The sequence below is a fragment of the Pan paniscus genome, chromosome 14 (assembly GCF_029289425.2).
Source record: "Pan paniscus chromosome 14, NHGRI_mPanPan1-v2.0_pri, whole genome shotgun sequence".
NCBI lineage: Eukaryota > Metazoa > Chordata > Mammalia > Primates > Hominidae > Pan > Pan paniscus.
Genome location: NC_073263.2, coordinates 58,550,844 through 58,576,888, shown reverse-complemented (window position 1 = coordinate 58,576,888; position 26,045 = coordinate 58,550,844). Strand labels below are relative to the sequence as shown.

The 26,045-nt window shown below is 49.8% G+C and overlaps 3 protein-coding genes across 3 annotated transcripts; all 3 read right to left on the bottom strand.

The window, feature by feature from the left end:
• Positions 1-549: 549 nt before the first annotated feature.
• On the bottom strand, positions 550-2,233 carry LOC129393725 (proline-rich protein 20E). The gene is made up of 2 exons (XM_055097192.1): positions 2,182-2,233; positions 550-1,163 (listed from the first exon to the last, which is right to left on the bottom strand). Exons 1-2 carry the CDS (start codon positions 2,231-2,233, stop codon positions 550-552), a joined length of 666 nt encoding a protein of 221 aa, XP_054953167.1.
• Positions 2,234-7,110: 4,877 nt separating this feature from the next.
• On the bottom strand, positions 7,111-8,794 carry LOC129393748 (proline-rich protein 20E). Its single transcript, XM_055097212.2, has 2 exons — positions 8,743-8,794; positions 7,111-7,724 (listed from the first exon to the last, which is right to left on the bottom strand). Exons 1-2 carry the CDS (start codon positions 8,792-8,794, stop codon positions 7,111-7,113), a joined length of 666 nt encoding a protein of 221 aa, XP_054953187.2.
• A 4,877-nt stretch (positions 8,795-13,671) lies between these two features.
• LOC129393734 (proline-rich protein 20E) lies at positions 13,672-15,355 on the bottom strand. The gene is made up of 2 exons (XM_055097201.2): positions 15,304-15,355; positions 13,672-14,285 (listed from the first exon to the last, which is right to left on the bottom strand). The coding sequence occupies exons 1-2, from the start codon at positions 15,353-15,355 to the stop codon at positions 13,672-13,674; spliced, it is 666 nt and encodes a 221-aa protein (XP_054953176.2).
• Between the last annotated feature and the right edge of the window lie 10,690 nt (positions 15,356-26,045).

Sequence of the window (26,045 nt, the reverse complement as noted above, 5' to 3'; positions counted from 1 at the left end):
TCCAATTCATTTAGTGGTTCCCAAAGGGTACCCACGTTGAGACTTAAAAATGTGTCAGTCTAGAGTTTTATCGCTCTTATATTCAGCCAGTCTATCGTCTCCAGGCACTAGACAAGAACTGTAGTAACTTCTAGCTCCTTCTGAATTTTCGCATGCCCCACATGTCTATATGAGTGTCTTCTGGAATTTTAATTCTAGGTCATCAATCCTTTTTCCAGAATCGTACTCCTCTGGACTTAAGAATACAGTTTCCTAATTTCCATGCTTACTGATCCTTGTTGCATCCCACTTCCTCCCGGTCGTCTGGTTTGGCTCTTTCTTGGCTGAAACACGTGACGTGTACTTTCACTGTACATGACAGTTCCATTCCAATCGCCTTGTACAGAAAGGGGGTTTGGCAGCTTGCATATTGTAAGTTGCGTACTCTAAGTTCAGGGGAAGCTCAGGCTTCAGGTCCAGTCGGGGGAGGAGTGGAGCAGAAGTGGGGCTGGGGGGAACGTCCAGGTGGAAGAAAGGGAGGCTGGGAACAACGTGGGTGGCGGATAGTGGTCAATATGCAATGTCGGTGAGGAACACTGGGACCCCTTGCACATAGGTGCCGTGGGGGGTTTGAATGACTTGTAAAACAGCTGAGTCACCCAGAGCCCTAAACCCGATGCAGGGATAGAGGGTCAACGCGGGTTGCCAGTCAACAGCCTGAGGCCCAGGAGCAGTGGGCGGCTCCTGAAACCCCAGCTCAGGTTGCGCCACGTCGGGGCCAGGGCCTTCCTGCACAGTTCCAGGCAGAGGACCTGTTTCAGAAAGAGAGAAGGCTGCGGTCTCCGTGATTTCCGGTTCCCCCTGGTGGCCTGGCTCTCCATGGTGGTCCAGTGGGATGTGCACGTCCGGTCCCATCACGCCTTCTGCCCCCTGTCTCTGGCCAGCGTCCCCGCGGGGCCCAGCCCTTCTGCCACGGCCTCGCCCTGGCCGCCGGCTTCCTCCCCGGCGCCGGCCTCTCTCTGCAGGACGGGGTGACTCTGGGCGAGCTGGGGGCTGCCATCTGAAGGGTTTCACGTAAGCGATGGGTTTTGCGGGTTGGGCTGGCTGTGCGGGCCCATCTGCTTCCACGGAGTCTTCAGGGTCCGCAACACAGCAGCCTGGCTCTGGAGGAGGCCCACCTGAGGCTAAAAGAGAAGCAGAGCGTGAGCAGAGAGAGATAGAAGGAATTTTACCCATCAAGCAGTTATAGGATACTTTTAAAAATAAATACTCAGAGAAAAGAGGGATTTTTGAAGTTAAAATTGTCAGAGAAGAAACAAAACTCTCCATGGAAATTGGAGAATGAAGTTGAGAAGATCTCCCACAGAACAAAGCAAAAACCTAAAAGGATGGAAAGAAGGATGAAATATAAGAGAATTAGAGGTATGTTGTGGCTGAGACATTTCACCACAAAATTTCAGAGTGCTGAGGAAAAAGAGAAGATTCTAAAAGATTGTAGGGAGCGGGAGACAGAGAAAGGAAAAGTCACATGGAAAGGGCTAGGATTCCACATGTCTCAAAAATCAGACATCTCAAAAGCAGCAGTTCAGTCTAGAACATAACAGAAAATGTCTTCGAAATTTCAAGGGAAATGAATTTCCCACCTAAAGTGTCCTGTCCAACCAAAGTTTCACTAAAGAATCTGGGAGGGGAGAATGAAGATGTTTCAGACCAGCAAGATGTTAAAGAATTTGCTTTCAGTGGATGCTTTATTGTTCTGCATCTGTCAAACTAGACAAGATTAAAAGATTTAGGACACTCAGCGTAGGAAGGGAAATGTTTTGGAGAACAACGTGGCAACAGCCGTAAAATTCCAACTCCTCCGGGAAAGAACAAGGTGGAAGTACCGGTTTATCATAGATCAAGACGTAGCGTGAGGACTCGCTCTGCTACGGACAAACAGTAATACAAAACGAAACAGAAGGAAACAGCGACAACAACAGCAAATCTCAGATTTGGGAAATGGGATTACAGTTCGAAAGAGGGAAGGGAATTTGCCAGAGGATGTGGAACCTGGGAGCTGACTTCCAACAACCAGCCCAGGTTGAGGCAGGCTAGGAGAAGGTGAAACAGAGAATGCTCGATTGAGTTTGAATTCAAACAATTGGGGAAGAATTGGGGAACAAACGAAATTAAAAAGAGAGTGGCAGGCGTTTGATGTACCTTGATTAGGGGCCATGGAGCGAAGTCGCTTCGAAGGCCTTGGTTCCTCCATGAGCAATCGGCGGGAGGGGCTGGGGAGAAAAACAAGAGAGCAAGAACGGATTTAGGAAGACAGAGGTGACAAGGCAGGGGGATGGCCGTGGCCTTTCTAGGGGAATGAGGATTCTGTCCCCAGCTGCACCCACCCAAGATCTGTCCACCCCTCCGGGACTCCCAGACACACACCTGATCTTCCCACAGCTGGCTCCGGAGATCTGAAAATTAGGAGACTCTTCGACGAAGAGAGGCCCGAGGAGACGGAGGTGTCCACAGGTTCACCGCTGTAGCTCTGAGGTAGTCCACCCGCAGCCAGGGAGTCTGGAGGGAGCACGCAGCAGGTTCTGGCTCCGAGCCCAGCAGAAAGCCGACTGCTGGAGGCCGAGCGCGGTCCCTCTTATACGGCAGCAAGGCAGTCGCGTAAGGGACAGGCGTGGTCAGAGGGGGGCCGGCTGGGGCGGGCCTGGCTGGGCTTGCGAGGCGCATTGGGCCAGTCCCCTGCCAGTCAAATGGGGCCCTTCTGAGATGCCGCCATTTCTAGACGCCCGTGGTTGATTGATTAATCTAATCATCGAGGGACAAAATGCATAATGGCCTTTGAGTGTCAGCACAATGGGGTGTGGTGCCCGGAAAGCGGCTGATAGGAAGATGCGATTAGCTTAGATCTGAGCACGGTGAAGGAAAGCATCCAAAGGGGGGATATCTGGGCTGAAATCTGGAACATAAAATTTGAAATTAGTCAACCTGAACCGGGTTGGGAGAGGCAGGGAGAAAGGAAAGGGAGTGAAGAGGGTGTGCTGAGGCCCGGACTGGAAGGGAGCCCGGCACATTCTGGCAATGGACCGGAGGCCAAGTCCAGGCCCAGAGGTGGTGCGAGGTGGAGGCAGGGTCCGCGCAGGAGCTGGTCTTGTTCCAAGGCAGCGGAAAACCGTGGAACGGTGTCCGGCAGCGGGTTAACATTTCAGAAACGACCAGCCTGGCTGTGAAGGAGCGCCAACCCAGGGTCCGCAGAATTAAGTCAGGAGAGGCAAGAAGGCTATTGCAGCCCTCGGGGTTGGGCGCAGGGTGCTGTTAGACTGAGACTGAGGGAGGTAGAGGAGGAGAAAGTTCCCTGGTGGGAGAGAAATTTCCCAGAGAAAGCCAGACCCAGTGTGGACAGCCCTTGAGGAAGAGACTGCGGCCTTGGTAGCCCGCCCGTTCATTCAGGCAGAGGTGGACCGAGAACCTGCTCTGAATGGGAAGTTGCGGAGCTTGGCTTGCGCACATCTGGCTGAAGGGGCTTTTGAACTGCCAAGTGAGGTTGTCAGGTGGCCTTTTGTAAAAAGAGTCGAGCTCAGCGCGATGGCGACGGGGCTGGAGATGCGTGTGAGACCCACACCACTGGCTTTTATTGCTGTGGCTGCACACACGGGTGGAGGAAGACAGCGGGAAACACAGCAGGACACTGGAGGGGAATCCCGCAGTGGGTTATTTGGTTGGTTTGCATCCTTGTTTTTTTTTTTTTTTTACAGAGACGGGTTGTCGCTCTGTAGCCCAGGCTGGAGTGCAGCGGTGCCATCTCGGCTCGCTGCGGCTACTTGGGGGGCTGAGATAGGAGAATCAGTTCAAGTGATTCTCCTGTCTCGGCCTCCGGAGTAGCTGGACTACAGGTGAGCGCCACCACATCGGGACAATTTTCGGATTTTTTGGAGAGACGAGGTTTCGCTCTGTGCCCAGGCTTGTTTGGAAGGCCTGAGCTCAAGCCGTCCTTCCCGCTCAACCTCCCGAGTAGCTGGGACCCCAGGCGCAAGCCACCATGCCGGGCCAATTATTTTTTTGGGTTGTATTTGTTGTTGAAGTGAGGTTTTGCTATGTTTTCACCTCACATACCTTTTCTGTCCCAAGACCCCATCCAGGGTACCACCTTACAATTCGTCACGGTTCCCCTTGGCTGCGACGGTTTCTCACACTTGCCTTGTTTTTGATGACCTTGACACTTGGAATACTGATCAGATATATTGTGGGATGTCCCCTCCTGAAGTTCGTGTGATGTATTCCTTGTGATCTGACTGGAATTATATGTTTTTGTAAGGAAGATTGCAGCGGGAAAGCGCCATTCCCATCCCATCCTGTCTACAGTACACACCATCAAGCCGGCTTATCACTGCTGCTATTAGTCCTGGTCACCTGGCTGGGGCAGTGTTGATTAGGTTTCTCCACCATCAAGTGATTTTCCCACCTCTTTCTCTACTGTACTTTTTGGAAGTCGCTACCTGGGGCCTATACTTAAATAAAAGGGAAGTTTTGCTTTATCTCCGTGCGGGGGAAGAGCTACCGAAATTCTGTGGAGTTCTCCTGTGTGGAGGATTTTCCCATTCTCCCCCACATGGTTGTTGATTTAGTCACTTATTTATATCCGTATGGACTCATGGACACCTATTGTATGCTTTGGTTTACACTCCAATACTTCAGGGGATGAATTATTTAATAATTGAACTAATTATTTTGTCAAATATATGACTCAACTATTTAATTATTAATTATTTAGTTAATTACTTTGTTACTGAGTGTCGCCAGCTTTGGCCACCGGGAGCTCCCTTAGTTGGCTTGCGTGTCCCTTTGTCAACCTCCCATCGCTGTGGCTTTTGGTTTTGTTTGGTTTTGGGCGGCTCCTTTCTCCCTGGCACCACAGGATGCTCCATGCTTATTTGCATATTCTCATCCTGATTGGGATTTCGTGTGCTCACTGACCAAACCCATAGATTCTTCTGTGAAGTTTCTCTTCAAAACGTTTATCTTTCTTATTGGGATAACTTCTCTCTCTCTTTTGTCCATTTTGAGACAAAGTTTTGCTCCCGTCACCCAGGCTGGAGTGCAATAGCATGATCTCGGATCACTGCAATGGCGCAATCTGGGCTCACTGCAACCTCCGCCTCCTGGGTTCAAAGGATTCTCCCGCCTCAGACTCCTGAGCAGCTGGGACTACAGTGGCCCACCACCATGCCTGGCTAATTTTTCTATTTTTATGAGGGCGAGACATGAGAATCGCTTCAATCCCGGGAATGGAGTTCTCAGTGAGCCGAAGCCACCGCGCTCCAGCGTGGGTGAAAGAGTGAGAGTCTGTTTCAAAATAAATAAATAAATAAATAAATAAATAAATGAATAAATAAACCCGGAGGAATTACCAAGGGGTCTTGGTGCCTGCCTGCAGTCTGAGCTACTTGGCAACCTGATGTTGGAGGATCACCTGAGCTGAGGAGGTGCGGGCTGCAGTGAGCTGTGATTGCACCACTGCACTCCAGCCTGGATGACTGAATGAGACCCTGTCTTACTCCACGTACACATGTTTAGTGAAGCATTCTGGTGGTGGAAATGTCCTGGAAGTGGCGTATCAGCAGACCGCCACCTGCGGAATGTAAAACCTGTGCCTCTTTCCAGACAGATATACAGCAGGAAGAGAGTGGCACATGTGCGTGGGATGACTGCAAGGGGGCTTTCTGGCTTATGGATGACAGACCCCAATGGCAAGCCAAGAAGCAGCTCCCACTGCACAGTGCTCATTGTGATCCATGCCATGCTTCAATACGAAGTCGCCTGTTCCTAGTTTGGAGACGCACGGACTCCACAGAGGCTGTGCTCCTGACCACACCTGTGTTGCCTGCCTGGACCTTATAGTCACTTCAGCAGGACCCCTGGCACATGGCACGCCAGGTGTTTGTAAAAGCGAGCCACAAACGATGCTCTTAATGTGTACGTTTGTTGGTGTAGACTTGTGTGACTATGGGGAGAGATGCGATATGAATGGAGAACAGAGACTGGAGCCATTTTTCTACCTTCCTTTCTGCTTTTAGTAAACACATTTTATATTTGCGATTTGTGAAAGTTTAGTGAAAGAACTGTTGTATAAAATAAGTCCGAAGAGAACGGTTTATTTAGAAGGATTGAATACACAAGAGAAAAATCTTTGATGTAAAAAGTTATCTGTATTTTATTTGGACGTTTACAAAGGAGTGAAAACCAGCCAATAAGAGGCTACTTAATAAAATACAAAAATACAAAAATTCATAATACAACATTTATCAAACTCTGAAAAGATGGGAACTAACTCAACTTAAACATCTATGAGAAACTTAGAGCAAACATCTTGGTTAATGGTGAAACATTTAAAATATTCCCATTAAAGCCAGGAGGAAGCCAAGGACACTGCCGTCAAATCACTGATTCCTCATTTAGCGGTTCCAGTGAGTCATGCACTCTCCTTGTTTCCGTTAGCCTCCCTCCCACCACCCCGACACCTTTTGTCTGATTCATCAAATGTCCTTTGATCCACTTTTTCCTCAATCTGTTTGAAATTTTACCTTCTATTCCAATTCATTTAGTGGTTCCCAAAGGGTACCCACGTTGAGACTTAAAAATGTGTCAGTCTAGAGTTTTATCGCTCTTATATTCAGCCAGTCTATCGTCTCCAGGCACTAGACAAGAACTGTAGTAACTTCTAGCTCCTTCTGAATTTTCGCATGCCCCACATGTCTATATGAGTGTCTTCTGGAATTTTAATTCTAGGTCATCAATCCTTTTTCCAGAATCGTACTCCTCTGGACTTAAGAATACAGTTTCCTAATTTCCATGCTTACTGATCCTTGTTGCATCCCACTTCCTCCCGGTCGTCTGGTTTGGCTCTTTCTTGGCTGAAACACGTGACGTGTACTTTCACTGTACATGACAGTTCCATTCCAATCGCCTTGTACAGAAAGGGGGTTTGGCAGCTTGCATATTGTAAGTTGCGTACTCTAAGTTCAGGGGAAGCTCAGGCTTCAGGTCCAGTCGGGGGAGGAGTGGAGCAGAAGTGGGGCTGGGGGGAACGTCCAGGTGGAAGAAAGGGAGGCTGGGAACAACGTGGGTGGCGGATAGTGGTCAATATGCAATGTCGGTGAGGAACACTGGGACCCCTTGCACATAGGTGCCGTGGGGGGTTTGAATGACTTGTAAAACAGCTGAGTCACCCAGAGCCCTAAACCCGATGCAGGGATAGAGGGTCAACGCGGGTTGCCAGTCAACAGCCTGAGGCCCAGGAGCAGTGGGCGGCTCCTGAAACCCCAGCTCAGGTTGCGCCACGTCGGGGCCAGGGCCTTCCTGCACAGTTCCAGGCAGAGGACCTGTTTCAGAAAGAGAGAAGGCTGCGGTCTCCGTGATTTCCGGTTCCCCCTGGTGGCCTGGCTCTCCATGGTGGTCCAGTGGGATGTGCACGTCCGGTCCCATCACGCCTTCTGCCCCCTGTCTCTGGCCAGCGTCCCCGCGGGGCCCAGCCCTTCTGCCACGGCCTCGCCCTGGCCGCCGGCTTCCTCCCCGGCGCCGGCCTCTCTCTGCAGGACGGGGTGACTCTGGGCGAGCTGGGGGCTGCCATCTGAAGGGTTTCACGTAAGCGATGGGTTTTGCGGGTTGGGCTGGCTGTGCGGGCCCATCTGCTTCCACGGAGTCTTCAGGGTCCGCAACACAGCAGCCTGGCTCTGGAGGAGGCCCACCTGAGGCTAAAAGAGAAGCAGAGCGTGAGCAGAGAGAGATAGAAGGAATTTTACCCATCAAGCAGTTATAGGATACTTTTAAAAATAAATACTCAGAGAAAAGAGGGATTTTTGAAGTTAAAATTGTCAGAGAAGAAACAAAACTCTCCATGGAAATTGGAGAATGAAGTTGAGAAGATCTCCCACAGAACAAAGCAAAAACCTAAAAGGATGGAAAGAAGGATGAAATATAAGAGAATTAGAGGTATGTTGTGGCTGAGACATTTCACCACAAAATTTCAGAGTGCTGAGGAAAAAGAGAAGATTCTAAAAGATTGTAGGGAGCGGGAGACAGAGAAAGGAAAAGTCACATGGAAAGGGCTAGGATTCCACATGTCTCAAAAATCAGACATCTCAAAAGCAGCAGTTCAGTCTAGAACATAACAGAAAATGTCTTCGAAATTTCAAGGGAAATGAATTTCCCACCTAAAGTGTCCTGTCCAACCAAAGTTTCACTAAAGAATCTGGGAGGGGAGAATGAAGATGTTTCAGACCAGCAAGATGTTAAAGAATTTGCTTTCAGTGGATGCTTTATTGTTCTGCATCTGTCAAACTAGACAAGATTAAAAGATTTAGGACACTCAGCGTAGGAAGGGAAATGTTTTGGAGAACAACGTGGCAACAGCCGTAAAATTCCAACTCCTCCGGGAAAGAACAAGGTGGAAGTACCGGTTTATCATAGATCAAGACGTAGCGTGAGGACTCGCTCTGCTACGGACAAACAGTAATACAAAACGAAACAGAAGGAAACAGCGACAACAACAGCAAATCTCAGATTTGGGAAATGGGATTACAGTTCGAAAGAGGGAAGGGAATTTGCCAGAGGATGTGGAACCTGGGAGCTGACTTCCAACAACCAGCCCAGGTTGAGGCAGGCTAGGAGAAGGTGAAACAGAGAATGCTCGATTGAGTTTGAATTCAAACAATTGGGGAAGAATTGGGGAACAAACGAAATTAAAAAGAGAGTGGCAGGCGTTTGATGTACCTTGATTAGGGGCCATGGAGCGAAGTCGCTTCGAAGGCCTTGGTTCCTCCATGAGCAATCGGCGGGAGGGGCTGGGGAGAAAAACAAGAGAGCAAGAACGGATTTAGGAAGACAGAGGTGACAAGGCAGGGGGATGGCCGTGGCCTTTCTAGGGGAATGAGGATTCTGTCCCCAGCTGCACCCACCCAAGATCTGTCCACCCCTCCGGGACTCCCAGACACACACCTGATCTTCCCACAGCTGGCTCCGGAGATCTGAAAATTAGGAGACTCTTCGACGAAGAGAGGCCCGAGGAGACGGAGGTGTCCACAGGTTCACCGCTGTAGCTCTGAGGTAGTCCACCCGCAGCCAGGGAGTCTGGAGGGAGCACGCAGCAGGTTCTGGCTCCGAGCCCAGCAGAAAGCCGACTGCTGGAGGCCGAGCGCGGTCCCTCTTATACGGCAGCAAGGCAGTCGCGTAAGGGACAGGCGTGGTCAGAGGGGGGCCGGCTGGGGCGGGCCTGGCTGGGCTTGCGAGGCGCATTGGGCCAGTCCCCTGCCAGTCAAATGGGGCCCTTCTGAGATGCCGCCATTTCTAGACGCCCGTGGTTGATTGATTAATCTAATCATCGAGGGACAAAATGCATAATGGCCTTTGAGTGTCAGCACAATGGGGTGTGGTGCCCGGAAAGCGGCTGATAGGAAGATGCGATTAGCTTAGATCTGAGCACGGTGAAGGAAAGCATCCAAAGGGGGGATATCTGGGCTGAAATCTGGAACATAAAATTTGAAATTAGTCAACCTGAACCGGGTTGGGAGAGGCAGGGAGAAAGGAAAGGGAGTGAAGAGGGTGTGCTGAGGCCCGGACTGGAAGGGAGCCCGGCACATTCTGGCAATGGACCGGAGGCCAAGTCCAGGCCCAGAGGTGGTGCGAGGTGGAGGCAGGGTCCGCGCAGGAGCTGGTCTTGTTCCAAGGCAGCGGAAAACCGTGGAACGGTGTCCGGCAGCGGGTTAACATTTCAGAAACGACCAGCCTGGCTGTGAAGGAGCGCCAACCCAGGGTCCGCAGAATTAAGTCAGGAGAGGCAAGAAGGCTATTGCAGCCCTCGGGGTTGGGCGCAGGGTGCTGTTAGACTGAGACTGAGGGAGGTAGAGGAGGAGAAAGTTCCCTGGTGGGAGAGAAATTTCCCAGAGAAAGCCAGACCCAGTGTGGACAGCCCTTGAGGAAGAGACTGCGGCCTTGGTAGCCCGCCCGTTCATTCAGGCAGAGGTGGACCGAGAACCTGCTCTGAATGGGAAGTTGCGGAGCTTGGCTTGCGCACATCTGGCTGAAGGGGCTTTTGAACTGCCAAGTGAGGTTGTCAGGTGGCCTTTTGTAAAAAGAGTCGAGCTCAGCGCGATGGCGACGGGGCTGGAGATGCGTGTGAGACCCACACCACTGGCTTTTATTGCTGTGGCTGCACACACGGGTGGAGGAAGACAGCGGGAAACACAGCAGGACACTGGAGGGGAATCCCGCAGTGGGTTATTTGGTTGGTTTGCATCCTTGTTTTTTTTTTTTTTTTACAGAGACGGGTTGTCGCTCTGTAGCCCAGGCTGGAGTGCAGCGGTGCCATCTCGGCTCGCTGCGGCTACTTGGGGGGCTGAGATAGGAGAATCAGTTCAAGTGATTCTCCTGTCTCGGCCTCCGGAGTAGCTGGACTACAGGTGAGCGCCACCACATCGGGACAATTTTCGGATTTTTTGGAGAGACGAGGTTTCGCTCTGTGCCCAGGCTTGTTTGGAAGGCCTGAGCTCAAGCCGTCCTTCCCGCTCAACCTCCCGAGTAGCTGGGACCCCAGGCGCAAGCCACCATGCCGGGCCAATTATTTTTTTGGGTTGTATTTGTTGTTGAAGTGAGGTTTTGCTATGTTTTCACCTCACATACCTTTTCTGTCCCAAGACCCCATCCAGGGTACCACCTTACAATTCGTCACGGTTCCCCTTGGCTGCGACGGTTTCTCACACTTGCCTTGTTTTTGATGACCTTGACACTTGGAATACTGATCAGATATATTGTGGGATGTCCCCTCCTGAAGTTCGTGTGATGTATTCCTTGTGATCTGACTGGAATTATATGTTTTTGTAAGGAAGATTGCAGCGGGAAAGCGCCATTCCCATCCCATCCTGTCTACAGTACACACCATCAAGCCGGCTTATCACTGCTGCTATTAGTCCTGGTCACCTGGCTGGGGCAGTGTTGATTAGGTTTCTCCACCATCAAGTGATTTTCCCACCTCTTTCTCTACTGTACTTTTTGGAAGTCGCTACCTGGGGCCTATACTTAAATAAAAGGGAAGTTTTGCTTTATCTCCGTGCGGGGGAAGAGCTACCGAAATTCTGTGGAGTTCTCCTGTGTGGAGGATTTTCCCATTCTCCCCCACATGGTTGTTGATTTAGTCACTTATTTATATCCGTATGGACTCATGGACACCTATTGTATGCTTTGGTTTACACTCCAATACTTCAGGGGATGAATTATTTAATAATTGAACTAATTATTTTGTCAAATATATGACTCAACTATTTAATTATTAATTATTTAGTTAATTACTTTGTTACTGAGTGTCGCCAGCTTTGGCCACCGGGAGCTCCCTTAGTTGGCTTGCGTGTCCCTTTGTCAACCTCCCATCGCTGTGGCTTTTGGTTTTGTTTGGTTTTGGGCGGCTCCTTTCTCCCTGGCACCACAGGATGCTCCATGCTTATTTGCATATTCTCATCCTGATTGGGATTTCGTGTGCTCACTGACCAAACCCATAGATTCTTCTGTGAAGTTTCTCTTCAAAACGTTTATCTTTCTTATTGGGATAACTTCTCTCTCTCTTTTGTCCATTTTGAGACAAAGTTTTGCTCCCGTCACCCAGGCTGGAGTGCAATAGCATGATCTCGGATCACTGCAATGGCGCAATCTGGGCTCACTGCAACCTCCGCCTCCTGGGTTCAAAGGATTCTCCCGCCTCAGACTCCTGAGCAGCTGGGACTACAGTGGCCCACCACCATGCCTGGCTAATTTTTCTATTTTTATGAGGGCGAGACATGAGAATCGCTTCAATCCCGGGAATGGAGTTCTCAGTGAGCCGAAGCCACCGCGCTCCAGCGTGGGTGAAAGAGTGAGAGTCTGTTTCAAAATAAATAAATAAATAAATAAATAAATAAATGAATAAATAAACCCGGAGGAATTACCAAGGGGTCTTGGTGCCTGCCTGCAGTCTGAGCTACTTGGCAACCTGATGTTGGAGGATCACCTGAGCTGAGGAGGTGCGGGCTGCAGTGAGCTGTGATTGCACCACTGCACTCCAGCCTGGATGACTGAATGAGACCCTGTCTTACTCCACGTACACATGTTTAGTGAAGCATTCTGGTGGTGGAAATGTCCTGGAAGTGGCGTATCAGCAGACCGCCACCTGCGGAATGTAAAACCTGTGCCTCTTTCCAGACAGATATACAGCAGGAAGAGAGTGGCACATGTGCGTGGGATGACTGCAAGGGGGCTTTCTGGCTTATGGATGACAGACCCCAATGGCAAGCCAAGAAGCAGCTCCCACTGCACAGTGCTCATTGTGATCCATGCCATGCTTCAATACGAAGTCGCCTGTTCCTAGTTTGGAGACGCACGGACTCCACAGAGGCTGTGCTCCTGACCACACCTGTGTTGCCTGCCTGGACCTTATAGTCACTTCAGCAGGACCCCTGGCACATGGCACGCCAGGTGTTTGTAAAAGCGAGCCACAAACGATGCTCTTAATGTGTACGTTTGTTGGTGTAGACTTGTGTGACTATGGGGAGAGATGCGATATGAATGGAGAACAGAGACTGGAGCCATTTTTCTACCTTCCTTTCTGCTTTTAGTAAACACATTTTATATTTGCGATTTGTGAAAGTTTAGTGAAAGAACTGTTGTATAAAATAAGTCCGAAGAGAACGGTTTATTTAGAAGGATTGAATACACAAGAGAAAAATCTTTGATGTAAAAAGTTATCTGTATTTTATTTGGACGTTTACAAAGGAGTGAAAACCAGCCAATAAGAGGCTACTTAATAAAATACAAAAATACAAAAATTCATAATACAACATTTATCAAACTCTGAAAAGATGGGAACTAACTCAACTTAAACATCTATGAGAAACTTAGAGCAAACATCTTGGTTAATGGTGAAACATTTAAAATATTCCCATTAAAGCCAGGAGGAAGCCAAGGACACTGCCGTCAAATCACTGATTCCTCATTTAGCGGTTCCAGTGAGTCATGCACTCTCCTTGTTTCCGTTAGCCTCCCTCCCACCACCCCGACACCTTTTGTCTGATTCATCAAATGTCCTTTGATCCACTTTTTCCTCAATCTGTTTGAAATTTTACCTTCTATTCCAATTCATTTAGTGGTTCCCAAAGGGTACCCACGTTGAGACTTAAAAATGTGTCAGTCTAGAGTTTTATCGCTCTTATATTCAGCCAGTCTATCGTCTCCAGGCACTAGACAAGAACTGTAGTAACTTCTAGCTCCTTCTGAATTTTCGCATGCCCCACATGTCTATATGAGTGTCTTCTGGAATTTTAATTCTAGGTCATCAATCCTTTTTCCAGAATCGTACTCCTCTGGACTTAAGAATACAGTTTCCTAATTTCCATGCTTACTGATCCTTGTTGCATCCCACTTCCTCCCGGTCGTCTGGTTTGGCTCTTTCTTGGCTGAAACACGTGACGTGTACTTTCACTGTACATGACAGTTCCATTCCAATCGCCTTGTACAGAAAGGGGGTTTGGCAGCTTGCATATTGTAAGTTGCGTACTCTAAGTTCAGGGGAAGCTCAGGCTTCAGGTCCAGTCGGGGGAGGAGTGGAGCAGAAGTGGGGCTGGGGGGAACGTCCAGGTGGAAGAAAGGGAGGCTGGGAACAACGTGGGTGGCGGATAGTGGTCAATATGCAATGTCGGTGAGGAACACTGGGACCCCTTGCACATAGGTGCCGTGGGGGGTTTGAATGACTTGTAAAACAGCTGAGTCACCCAGAGCCCTAAACCCGATGCAGGGATAGAGGGTCAACGCGGGTTGCCAGTCAACAGCCTGAGGCCCAGGAGCAGTGGGCGGCTCCTGAAACCCCAGCTCAGGTTGCGCCACGTCGGGGCCAGGGCCTTCCTGCACAGTTCCAGGCAGAGGACCTGTTTCAGAAAGAGAGAAGGCTGCGGTCTCCGTGATTTCCGGTTCCCCCTGGTGGCCTGGCTCTCCATGGTGGTCCAGTGGGATGTGCACGTCCGGTCCCATCACGCCTTCTGCCCCCTGTCTCTGGCCAGCGTCCCCGCGGGGCCCAGCCCTTCTGCCACGGCCTCGCCCTGGCCGCCGGCTTCCTCCCCGGCGCCGGCCTCTCTCTGCAGGACGGGGTGACTCTGGGCGAGCTGGGGGCTGCCATCTGAAGGGTTTCACGTAAGCGATGGGTTTTGCGGGTTGGGCTGGCTGTGCGGGCCCATCTGCTTCCACGGAGTCTTCAGGGTCCGCAACACAGCAGCCTGGCTCTGGAGGAGGCCCACCTGAGGCTAAAAGAGAAGCAGAGCGTGAGCAGAGAGAGATAGAAGGAATTTTACCCATCAAGCAGTTATAGGATACTTTTAAAAATAAATACTCAGAGAAAAGAGGGATTTTTGAAGTTAAAATTGTCAGAGAAGAAACAAAACTCTCCATGGAAATTGGAGAATGAAGTTGAGAAGATCTCCCACAGAACAAAGCAAAAACCTAAAAGGATGGAAAGAAGGATGAAACATAAGAGAATTAGAGGTATGTTGTGGCTGAGACATTTCACCACAAAATTTCAGAGTGCTGAGGAAAAAGAGAAGATTCTAAAAGATTGTAGGGAGCGGGAGACAGAGAAAGGAAAAGTCACATGGAAAGGGCTAGGATTCCACATGTCTCAAAAATCAGACATCTCAAAAGCAGCAGTTCAGTCTAGAACATAACAGAAAATGTCTTCGAAATTTCAAGGGAAATGAATTTCCCACCTAAAGTGTCCTGTCCAACCAAAGTTTCACTAAAGAATCTGGGAGGGGAGAATGAAGATGTTTCAGACCAGCAAGATGTTAAAGAATTTGCTTTCAGTGGATGCTTTATTGTTCTGCATCTGTCAAACTAGACAAGATTAAAAGATTTAGGACACTCAGCGTAGGAAGGGAAATGTTTTGGAGAACAACGTGGCAACAGCCGTAAAATTCCAACTCCTCCGGGAAAGAACAAGGTGGAAGTACCGGTTTATCATAGATCAAGACGTAGCGTGAGGACTCGGTCTGCTACGGACAAACAGTAATACAAAACGAAACAGAAGGAAACAGCGACAACAACAGCAAATCTCAGATTTGGGAAATGGGATTACAGTTCGAAAGAGGGAAGGGAATTTGCCAGAGGATGTGGAACCTGGGAGCTGACTTCCAACAACCAGCCCAGGTTGAGGCAGGCTAGGAGAAGGTGAAACAGAGAATGCTCGATTGAGTTTGAATTCAAACAATTGGGGAAGAATTGGGGAACAAACGAAATTAAAAAGAGAGTGGCAGGCGTTTGATGTACCTTGATTAGGGGCCATGGAGCGAAGTCGCTTCGAAGGCCTTGGTTCCTCCATGAGCAATCGGCGGGAGGGGCTGGGGAGAAAAACAAGAGAGCAAGAACGGATTTAGGAAGACAGAGGTGACAAGGCAGGGGGATGGCCGTGGCCTTTCTAGGGGAATGAGGATTCTGTCCCCAGCTGCACCCACCCAAGATCTGTCCACCCCTCCGGGACTCCCAGACACACACCTGATCTTCCCACAGCTGGCTCCGGAGATCTGAAAATTAGGAGACTCTTCGACGAAGAGAGGCCCGAGGAGTCGGAGGTGTCCACAGGTTCACCGCTGTAGCTCTGAGGTAGTCCACCCGCAGCCAGGGAGTCTGGAGGGAGCACGCAGCAGGTTCTGGCTCCGAGCCCAGCAGAAAGCCGACTGCTGGAGGCCGAGCGCGGTCCCTCTTATACGGCAGCAAGGCAGTCGCGTAAGGGACAGGCGTGGTCAGAGGGGGGCCGGCTGGGGCGGGCCTGGCTGGGCTTGCGAGGCGCATTGGGCCAGTCCCCTGCCAGTCAAATGGGGCCCTTCTGAGATGCCGCCATTTCTAGACGCCCGTGGTTGATTGATTAATCTAATCATCGAGGGACAAAATGCATAATGGCCTTTGAGTGTCAGCACAATGGGGTGTGGTGCCCGGAAAGCGGCTGATAGGAAGATGCGATTAGCTTAGATCTGAGCACGGTGAAGGAAAGCATCCAAAGGGGGGATATCTGGGCTGAAATCTGGAACATAAAATTTGAAATTAGTCAACCTGAACCGGGTTGGGAGAGGCAGGGAGAAAGGAAAGGGAGTGAAGAGGGTGTGCTGAGGCCCGGACTGGAAGGGAGCCCGGCACATTCTGGCAATGGACCGGAGGCCAAGTCCAGGCCCAGAGGTGGTGCGAGGTGGAGGCAGGGTCCGCGCAGGAGCTGGTCTTGTTCCAAGGCAGCGGAAAACCGTGGAACGGTGTCCGGCAGCGGGTTAACATTTCAGAAACGACCAGCCTGGCTGTGAAGGAGCGCCAACCCAGGGTCCGCAGAATTAAGTCAGGAGAGGCAAGAAGGCTATTGCAGCCCTCGGGGTTGGGCGCAGGGTGCTGTTAGACTGAGACTGAGGGAGGTAGAGGAGGAGAAAGTTCCCTGGTGGGAGAGAAATTTCCCAGAGAAAGCCAGACCCAGTGTGGACAGCCCTTGAGGAAGAGACTGCGGCCTTGGTAGCCCGCCCGTTCATTCAGGCAGAGGTGGACCGAGAACCTGCTCTGAATGGGAAGTTGCGGAGCTTGGCTTGCGCACATCTGGCTGAAGGGGCTTTTGAACTGCCAAGTGAGGTTGTCAGGTGGCCTTTTGTAAAAAGAGTCGAGCTCAGCGCGATGGCGACGGGGCTGGAGATGCGTGTGAGACCCACACCACTGGCTTTTATTGCTGTGGCCGCACACACGGGTGGAGGAAGACAGCGGGAAACACAGCAGGACACTGGAGGGGAATCCCGCAGTGGGTTATTTGGTTGGTTTGCATCCTTGTTTTTTTTTTTTTTTTTACAGAGACGGGTTGTCGCTCTGTAGCCCAGGCTGGAGTGCAGCGGTGCCATCTCGGCTCGCTGCGGCTACTTGGGGGGCTGAGATAGGAGAATCAGTTCAAGTGATTCTCCTGTCTCGGCCTCCGGAGTAGCTGGACTACAGGTGAGCGCCACCACATCGGGACAATTTTCGGATTTTTTGGAGAGACGAGGTTTCGCTATGTGCCCAGGCTTGTTTGGAAGGCCTGAGCTCAAGCCGTCCTTCCCGCTCAACCTCCCGAGTAGCTGGGACCCCAGGCGCAAGCCACCATGCCGGGCCAATTATTTTTTTGGGTTGTATTTGTTGTTGAAGTGAGGTTTTGCTATGTTTTCACCTCACATACCTTTTCTGTCCCAAGACCCCATCCAGGGTACCACCTTACAATTCGTCACGGTTCCCCTTGGCTGCGACGGTTTCTCACACTTGCCTTGTTTTTGATGACCTTGACACTTGGAATACTGATCAGATATATTGTGGGATGTCCCCTCCTGAAGTTCGTGTGATGTATTCCTTGTGATCTGACTGGAATTATATGTTTTTGTAAGGAAGATTGCAGCGGGAAAGCGCCATTCCCATCCCATCCTGTCTACAGTACACACCATCAAGCCGGCTTATCACTGCTGCTATTAGTCCTGGTCACCTGGCTGGGGCAGTGTTGATTAGGTTTCTCCACCATCAAGTGATTTTCCCACCTCTTTCTCTACTGTACTTTTTGGAAGTCGCTACCTGGGGCCTATACTTAAATAAAAGGGAAGTTTTGCTTTATCTCCGTGCGGGGGAAGAGCTACCGAAATTCTGTGGAGTTCTCCTGTGTGGAGGATTTTCCCATTCTCCCCCACATGGTTGTTGATTTAGTCACTTATTTATATCCGTATGGACTCATGGACACCTATTGTATGCTTTGGTTTACACTCCAATACTTCAGGGGATGAATTATTTAATAATTGAACTAATTATTTTGTCAAATATATGACTCAACTATTTAATTATTAATTATTTAGTTAATTACTTTGTTACTGAGTGTCGCCAGCTTTGGCCACCGGGAGCTCCCTTAGTTGGCTTGCGTGTCCCTTTGTCAACCTCCCATCGCTGTGGCTTTTGGTTTTGTTTGGTTTTGGGCGGCTCCTTTCTCCCTGGCACCACAGGATGCTCCATGCTTATTTGCATATTCTCATCCTGATTGGGATTTCGTGTGCTCACTGACCAAACCCATAGATTCTTCTGTGAAGTTTCTCTTCAAAACGTTTATCTTTCTTATTGGGATAACTTCTCTCTCTCTTTTGTCCATTTTGAGACAAAGTTTTGCTCCCGTCACCCAGGCTGGAGTGCAATAGCATGATCTCGGATCACTGCAATGGCGCAATCTGGGCTCACTGCAACCTCCGCCTCCTGGGTTCAAAGGATTCTCCCGCCTCAGACTCCTGAGCAGCTGGGACTACAGTGGCCCACCACCATGCCTGGCTAATTTTTCTATTTTTATGAGGGCGAGACATGAGAATCGCTTCAATCCCGGGAATGGAGTTCTCAGTGAGCCGAAGCCACCGCGCTCCAGCGTGGGTGAAAGAGTGAGAGTCTGTTTCAAAATAAATAAATAAATAAATAAATAAATGAATAAATAAACCCGGAGGAATTACCAAGGGGTCTTGGTGCCTGCCTGCAGTCTGAGCTACTTGGCAACCTGATGTTGGAGGATCACCTGAGCTGAGGAGGTGCGGGCTGCAGTGAGCTGTGATTGCACCACTGCACTCCAGCCTGGATGACTGAATGAGACCCTGTCTTACTCCACGTACACATGTTTAGTGAAGCATTCTGGTGGTGGAAATGTCCTGGAAGTGGCGTATCAGCAGACCGCCACCTGCGGAATGTAAAACCTGTGCCTCTTTCCAGACAGATATACAGCAGGAAGAGAGTGGCACATGTGCGTGGGATGACTGCAAGGGGGCTTTCTGGCTTATGGATGACAGACCCCAATGGCAAGCCAAGAAGCAGCTCCCACTGCACAGTGCTCATTGTGATCCATGCCATGCTTCAATACGAAGTCGCCTGTTCCTAGTTTGGAGACGCACGGACTCCACAGAGGCTGTGCTCCTGACCACACCTGTGTTGCCTGCCTGGACCTTATAGTCACTTCAGCAGGACCCCTGGCACATGGCACGCCAGGTGTTTGTAAAAGCGAGCCACAAACGATGCTCTTAATGTGTACGTTTGTTGGTGTAGACTTGTGTGACTATGGGGAGAGATGCGATATGAATGGAGAACAGAGACTGGAGCCATTTTTCTACCTTCCTTTCTGCTTTTAGTAAACACATTTTATATTTGCGATTTGTGAAAGTTTAGTGAAAGAACTGTTGTATAAAATAAGTCCGAAGAGAACGGTTTATTTAGAAGGATTGAATACACAAGAGAAAAATCTTTGATGTAAAAAGTTATCTGTATTTTATTTGGACGTTTACAAAGGAGTGAAAACCAGCCAATAAGAGGCTACTTAATAAAATACAAAAATACAAAAATTCATAATACAACATTTATCAAACTCTGAAAAGATGGGAACTAACTCAACTTAAACATCTATGAGAAACTTAGAGCAAACATCTTGGTTAATGGTGAAACATTTAAAATATTCCCATTAAAGCCAGGAGGAAGCCAAGGACACTGCCGTCAAATCACTGATTCCTCATTTAGCGGTTCCAGTGAGTCATGCACTCTCCTTGTTTCCGTTAGCCTCCCTCCCACCACCCCGACACCTTTTGTCTGATTCATCAAATGTCCTTTGATCCACTTTTTCCTCAATCTGTTTGAAATTTTACCTTCTATTCCAATTCATTTAGTGGTTCCCAAAGGGTACCCACGTTGAGACTTAAAACTGTGTCAGTCTAGAGTTTTATCGCTCTTATATTCAGCCAGTCTATCGTCTCCAGGCACTAGACAAGAACTGTAGTAACTTCTAGCTCCTTCTGAATTTTCGCATGCCCCACATGTCTATATGAGTGTCTTCTGGAATTTTAATTCTAGGTCATCAATCCTTTTTCCAGAATCGTACTCCTCTGGACTTAAGTATACAGTTTCCTAATTTCCATGCTTACTGATCCTTGTTGCATCCCACTTCCTCCCGGTCGTCTGGTTTGGCTCTTTCTTGGCTGAAACACGTGACGTGTACTTTCACTGTACATGACAGTTCCATTCCAATCGCCTTGTACAGAAAGGGGGTTTGGCAGCTTGCATATTGTAAGTTGCGTACTCTAAGTTCAGGGGAAGCTCAGGCTTCAGGTCCAGTCGGGGGAGGAGTGGAGCAGAAGTGGGGCTGGGGGGAACGTCCAGGTGGAAGAAAGGGAGGCTGGGAACAACGTGGGTGGCGGATAGTGGTCAATATGCAATGTCGGTGAGGAACACTGGGACCCCTTGCACATAGGTGCCGTGGGGGGTTTGAATGACTTGTAAAACAGCTGAGTCACCCAGAGCCCTAAACCCGATGCAGGGATAGAGGGTCAACGCGGGTTGCCAGTCAACAGCCTGAGGCCCAGGAGCAGTGGGCGGCTCCTGAAACCCCAGCTCAGGTTGCGCCACGTCGGGGCCAGGGCCTTCCTGCACAGTTCCAGGCAGAGGACCTGTTTCAGAAAGAGAGAAGGCTGCGGTCTCCGTGATTTCCGGTTCCCCCTGGTGGCCTGGCTCTCCATGGTGGTCCAGTGGGATGTGCACGTCCGGTCCCATCACGCCTTCTGCCCCCTGTCTCTGGCCAGCGTCCCCGCGGGGCCCAGCCCTTCTGCCACGGCCTCGCCCTGGCCGCCAGCTTCCTCCCCGGCGCCGGCCTCTCTCTGCAGGACGGGGTGACTCTGGGCGAGCTGGGGGCTGCCATCTGAAGGGTTTCACGTAAGCGATGGGTTTTGCGGGTTGGGCTGGCTGTGCGGGCCCATCTGCTTCCACGGAGTCTTCAGGGTCCGCAACACAGCAGCCTGGCTCTGGAGGAGGCCCACCTGAGGCTAAAAGAGAAGCAGAGCGTGAGCAGAGAGAGATAGAAGGAATTTTACCCATCAAGCAGTTATAGGATACTTTTAAAAATAAATACTCAGAGAAAAGAGGGATTTTTGAAGTTAAAATTGTCAGAGAAGAAACAAAACTCTCCATGGAAATTGGAGAATGAAGTTGAGAAGATCTCCCACAGAACAAAGCAAAAACCTAAAAGGATGGAAAGAAGGATGAAATATAAGAGAATTAGAGGTATGTTGTGGCTGAGACATTTCACCACAAAATTTCAGAGTGCTGAGGAAAAAGAGAAGATTCTAAAAGACTGTAGGGAGCGGGAGACAGAGAAAGGAAAAGTCACATGGAAAGGGCTAGGATTCCACATGTCTCAAAAATCAGACATCTCAAAAGCAGCAGTTCAGTCTAGAACATAACAGAAAATGTCTTCGAAATTTCAAGGGAAATGAATTTCCCACCTAAAGTGTCCTGTCCAACCAAAGTTTCACTAAAGAATCTGGGAGGGGAGAATGAAGATGTTTCAGACCAGCAAGATGTTAAAGAATTTGCTTTCAGTGGATGCTTTATTGTTCTGCATCTGTCAAACTAGACAAGATTAAAAGATTTAGGACACTCAGCGTAGGAAGGGAAATGTTTTGGAGAACAACGTGGCAACAGCGGTAAAATTCCAACTCCTCCGGGAAAGAACAAGGTGGAAGTAGCGGTTTATCCTAGGTCAAGACGTAGCGTGAGGACTCGCTCTGCTACGGAGAAACAGTAATACAAAACGAAACAGAAGGAAACAGCGACAACAACAGCAAATCTCAGATTTGGGAAATGGGATTACAGTTCGAAAGAGGGAAGGGAATTTGCCAGAGGATGTGGAACCTGGGAGCTGACTTCCAACAACCAGCCCAGGTTGAGGCAGGCTAGGAGAAGGTGAAACAGAGAATGCTCGATTGAGTTTGAATTCAAACAATTGGGGAAGAATTGGGGAACAAACGAAATTAAAAAGAGAGTGGCAGGCGTTTGATGTACCTTGATTAGGGGCCATGGAGCGAAGTCGCTTCGAAGGCCTTGGTTCCTCCATGAGCAATCGGCGGGAGGGGCTGGGGAGAAAAACAAGAGAGCAAGAACGGATTTAGGAAGACAGAGGTGACAAGGCAGGGGGATGGCCGTGGCCTTTCTAGGGGAATGAGGATTCTGTCCCCAGCTGCACCCACCCAAGATCTGTCCACCCCTCCGGGACTCCCAGACACACACCTGATCTTCCCACAGCTGGCTCCGGAGATCTGAAAATTAGGAGACTCTTCGACGAAGAGAGGCCCGAGGAGTCGGAGGTGTCCACAGGTTCACCGCTGTAGCTCTGAGGTAGTCCACCCGCAGCCAGGGAGTCTGGAGGGAGCACGCAGCAGGTTCTGGCTCCGAGCCCAGCAGAAAGCCGACTGCTGGAGGCCGAGCGCGGTCCCTCTTATATGGCAGCAAGGCAGTCGCGTAAGGGACAGGCGTCGTCAGAGGGGGGCCGGCTGGGGCGGGCCTGGCTGGGCTTGCGAGGCGCATTGGGCCAGTCCCCTGCCAGTCAAATGGGGCCCTTCTGAGATGCCGCCATTTCTAGACGCCCGTGGTTGATTGATTAATCTAATCATCGAGGGACAAAATGCATAATGGCCTTTGAGTGTCAGCACAATGGGGTGTGGTGCCCGGAAAGCGGCTGATAGGAAGATGCGATTAGCTTAGATCTGAGCACGGTGAAGGAAAGCATCCAAAGGGGGGATATCTGGGCTGAAATCTGGAACATAAAATTTGAAATTAGTCAACCTGAACCGGGTTGGGAGAGGCAGGGAGAAAGGAAAGGGAGTGAAGAGGGTGTGCTGAGGCCCGGACTGGAAGGGAGCCCGGCACATTCTGGCAATGGACCGGAGGCCAAGTCCAGGCCCAGAGGTGGTGCGAGGTGGAGGCAGGGTCCGCGCAGGAGCTGGTCTTGTTCCAAGGCAGCGGAAAACCGTGGAACGGTGTCCGGCAGCGGGTTAACATTTCAGAAACGACCAGCCTGGCTGTGAAGGAGCGCCAACCCAGGGTCCGCAGAATTAAGTCAGGAGAGGCAAGAAGGCTATTGCAGCCCTCGGGGTTGGGCGCAGGGTGCTGTTAGACTGAGACTGAGGGAGGTAGAGGAGGAGAAAGTTCCCTGGTGGGAGAGAAATTTCCCAGAGAAAGCCAGACCCAGTGTGGACAGCCCTTGAGGAAGAGACTGCGGCCTTGGTAGCCCGCCCGTTCATTCAGGCAGAGGTGGACCGAGAACCTGCTCTGAATGGGAAGTTGCGGAGCTTGGCTTGCGCACATCTGGCTGAAGGGGCTTTTGAACTGCCAAGTGAGGTTGTCAGGTGGCCTTTTGTAAAAAGAGTCGAGCTCAGCGCGATGGCGACGGGGCTGGAGATGCGTGTGAGACCCACACCACTGGCTTTTATTGCTGTGGCCGCACACACGGGTGGAGGAAGACAGCGGGAAACACAGCAGGACACTGGAGGGGAATCCCGCAGTGGGTTATTTGGTTGGTTTGCATCCTTGTTTTTTTTTTTTTTTTTACAGAGACGGGTTGTCGCTCTGTAGCCCAGGCTGGAGTGCAGCGGTGCCATCTCGGCTCGCTGCGGCTACTTGGGGGGCTGAGATAGGAGAATCAGTTCAAGTGATTCTCCTGTCTCGGCCTCCGGAGTAGCTGGACTACAGGTGAGCGCCACCACATCGGGACAATTTTCGGATTTTTTGGAGAGACGAGGTTTCGCTCTGTGCCCAGGCTTGTTTGGAAGGCCTGAGCTCAAGCCGTCCTTCCCGCTCAACCTCCCGAGTAGCTGGGACCCCAGGCGCAAGCCACCATGCCGGGCCAATTATTTTTTTGGGTTGTATTTGTTGTTGAAGTGAGGTTTTGCTATGTTTTCACCTCACATACCTTTTCTGTCCCAAGACCCCATCCAGGGTACCACCTTACAATTCGTCACGGTTCCCCTTGGCTGCGACGGTTTCTCACACTTGCCTTGTTTTTGATGACCTTGACACTTGGAATACTGATCAGATATATTGTGGGATGTCCCCTCCTGAAGTTCGTGTGATGTATTCCTTGTGATCTGACTGGAATTATATGTTTTTGTAAGGAAGATTGCAGCGGGAAAGCGCCATTCCCATCCCATCCTGTCTACAGTACACACCATCAAGCCGGCTTATCACTGCTGCTATTAGTCCTGGTCACCTGGCTGGGGCAGTGTTGATTAGGTTTCTCCACCATCAAGTGATTTTCCCACCTCTTTCTCTACTGTACTTTTTGGAAGTCGCTACCTGGGGCCTATACTTAAATAAAAGGGAAGTTTTGCTTTATCTCCGTGCGGGGGAAGAGCTACCGAAATTCTGTGGAGTTCTCCTGTGTGGAGGATTTTCCCATTCTCCCCCACATGGTTGTTGATTTAGTCACTTATTTATATCCGTATGGACTCATGGACACCTATTGTATGCTTTGGTTTACACTCCAATACTTCAGGGGATGAATTATTTAATAATTGAACTAATTATTTTGTCAAATATATGACTCAACTATTTAATTATTAATTATTTAGTTAATTACTTTGTTACTGAGTGTCGCCAGCTTTGGCCACCGGGAGCTCCCTTAGTTGGCTTGCGTGTCCCTTTGTCAACCTCCCATCGCTGTGGCTTTTGGTTTTGTTTGGTTTTGGGCGGCTCCTTTCTCCCTGGCACCACAGGATGCTCCATGCTTATTTGCATATTCTCATCCTGATTGGGATTTCGTGTGCTCACTGACCAAACCCATAGATTCTTCTGTGAAGTTTCTCTTCAAAACGTTTATCTTTCTTATTGGGATAACTTCTCTCTCTCTTTTGTCCATTTTGAGACAAAGTTTTGCTCCCGTCACCCAGGCTGGAGTGCAATAGCATGATCTCGGATCACTGCAATGGCGCAATCTGGGCTCACTGCAACCTCCGCCTCCTGGGTTCAAAGGATTCTCCCGCCTCAGACTCCTGAGCAGCTGGGACTACAGTGGCCCACCACCATGCCTGGCTAATTTTTCTATTTTTATGAGGGCGAGACATGAGAATCGCTTCAATCCCGGGAATGGAGTTCTCAGTGAGCCGAAGCCACCGCGCTCCAGCGTGGGTGAAAGAGTGAGAGTCTGTTTCAAAATAAATAAATAAATAAATAAATGAATAAATAAACCCGGAGGAATTACCAAGGGGTCTTGGTGCCTGCCTGCAGTCTGAGCTACTTGGCAACCTGATGTTGGAGGATCACCTGAGCTGAGGAGGTGCGGGCTGCAGTGAGCTGTGATTGCACCACTGCACTCCAGCCTGGATGACTGAATGAGACCCTGTCTTACTCCACGTACACATGTTTAGTGAAGCATTCTGGTGGTGGAAATGTCCTGGAAGTGGCGTATCAGCAGACCGCCACCTGCGGAATGTAAAACCTGTGCCTCTTTCCAGACAGATATACAGCAGGAAGAGAGTGGCACATGTGCGTGGGATGACTGCAAGGGGGCTTTCTGGCTTATGGATGACAGACCCCAATGGCAAGCCAAGAAGCAGCTCCCACTGCACAGTGCTCATTGTGATCCATGCCATGCTTCAATACGAAGTCGCCTGTTCCTAGTTTGGAGACGCACGGACTCCACAGAGGCTGTGCTCCTGACCACACCTGTGTTGCCTGCCTGGACCTTATAGTCACTTCAGCAGGACCCCTGGCACATGGCACGCCAGGTGTTTGTAAAAGCGAGCCACAAACGATGCTCTTAATGTGTACGTTTGTTGGTGTAGACTTGTGTGACTATGGGGAGAGATGCGATATGAATGGAGAACAGAGACTGGAGCCATTTTTCTACCTTCCTTTCTGCTTTTAGTAAACACATTTTATATTTGCGATTTGTGAAAGTTTAGTGAAAGAACTGTTGTATAAAATAAGTCCGAAGAGAACGGTTTATTTAGAAGGATTGAATACACAAGAGAAAAATCTTTGATGTAAAAAGTTATCTGTATTTTATTTGGACGTTTACAAAGGAGTGAAAACCAGCCAATAAGAGGCTACTTAATAAAATACAAAAATACAAAAATTCATAATACAACATTTATCAAACTCTGAAAAGATGGGAACTAACTCAACTTAAACATCTATGAGAAACTTAGAGCAAACATCTTGGTTAATGGTGAAACATTTAAAATATTCCC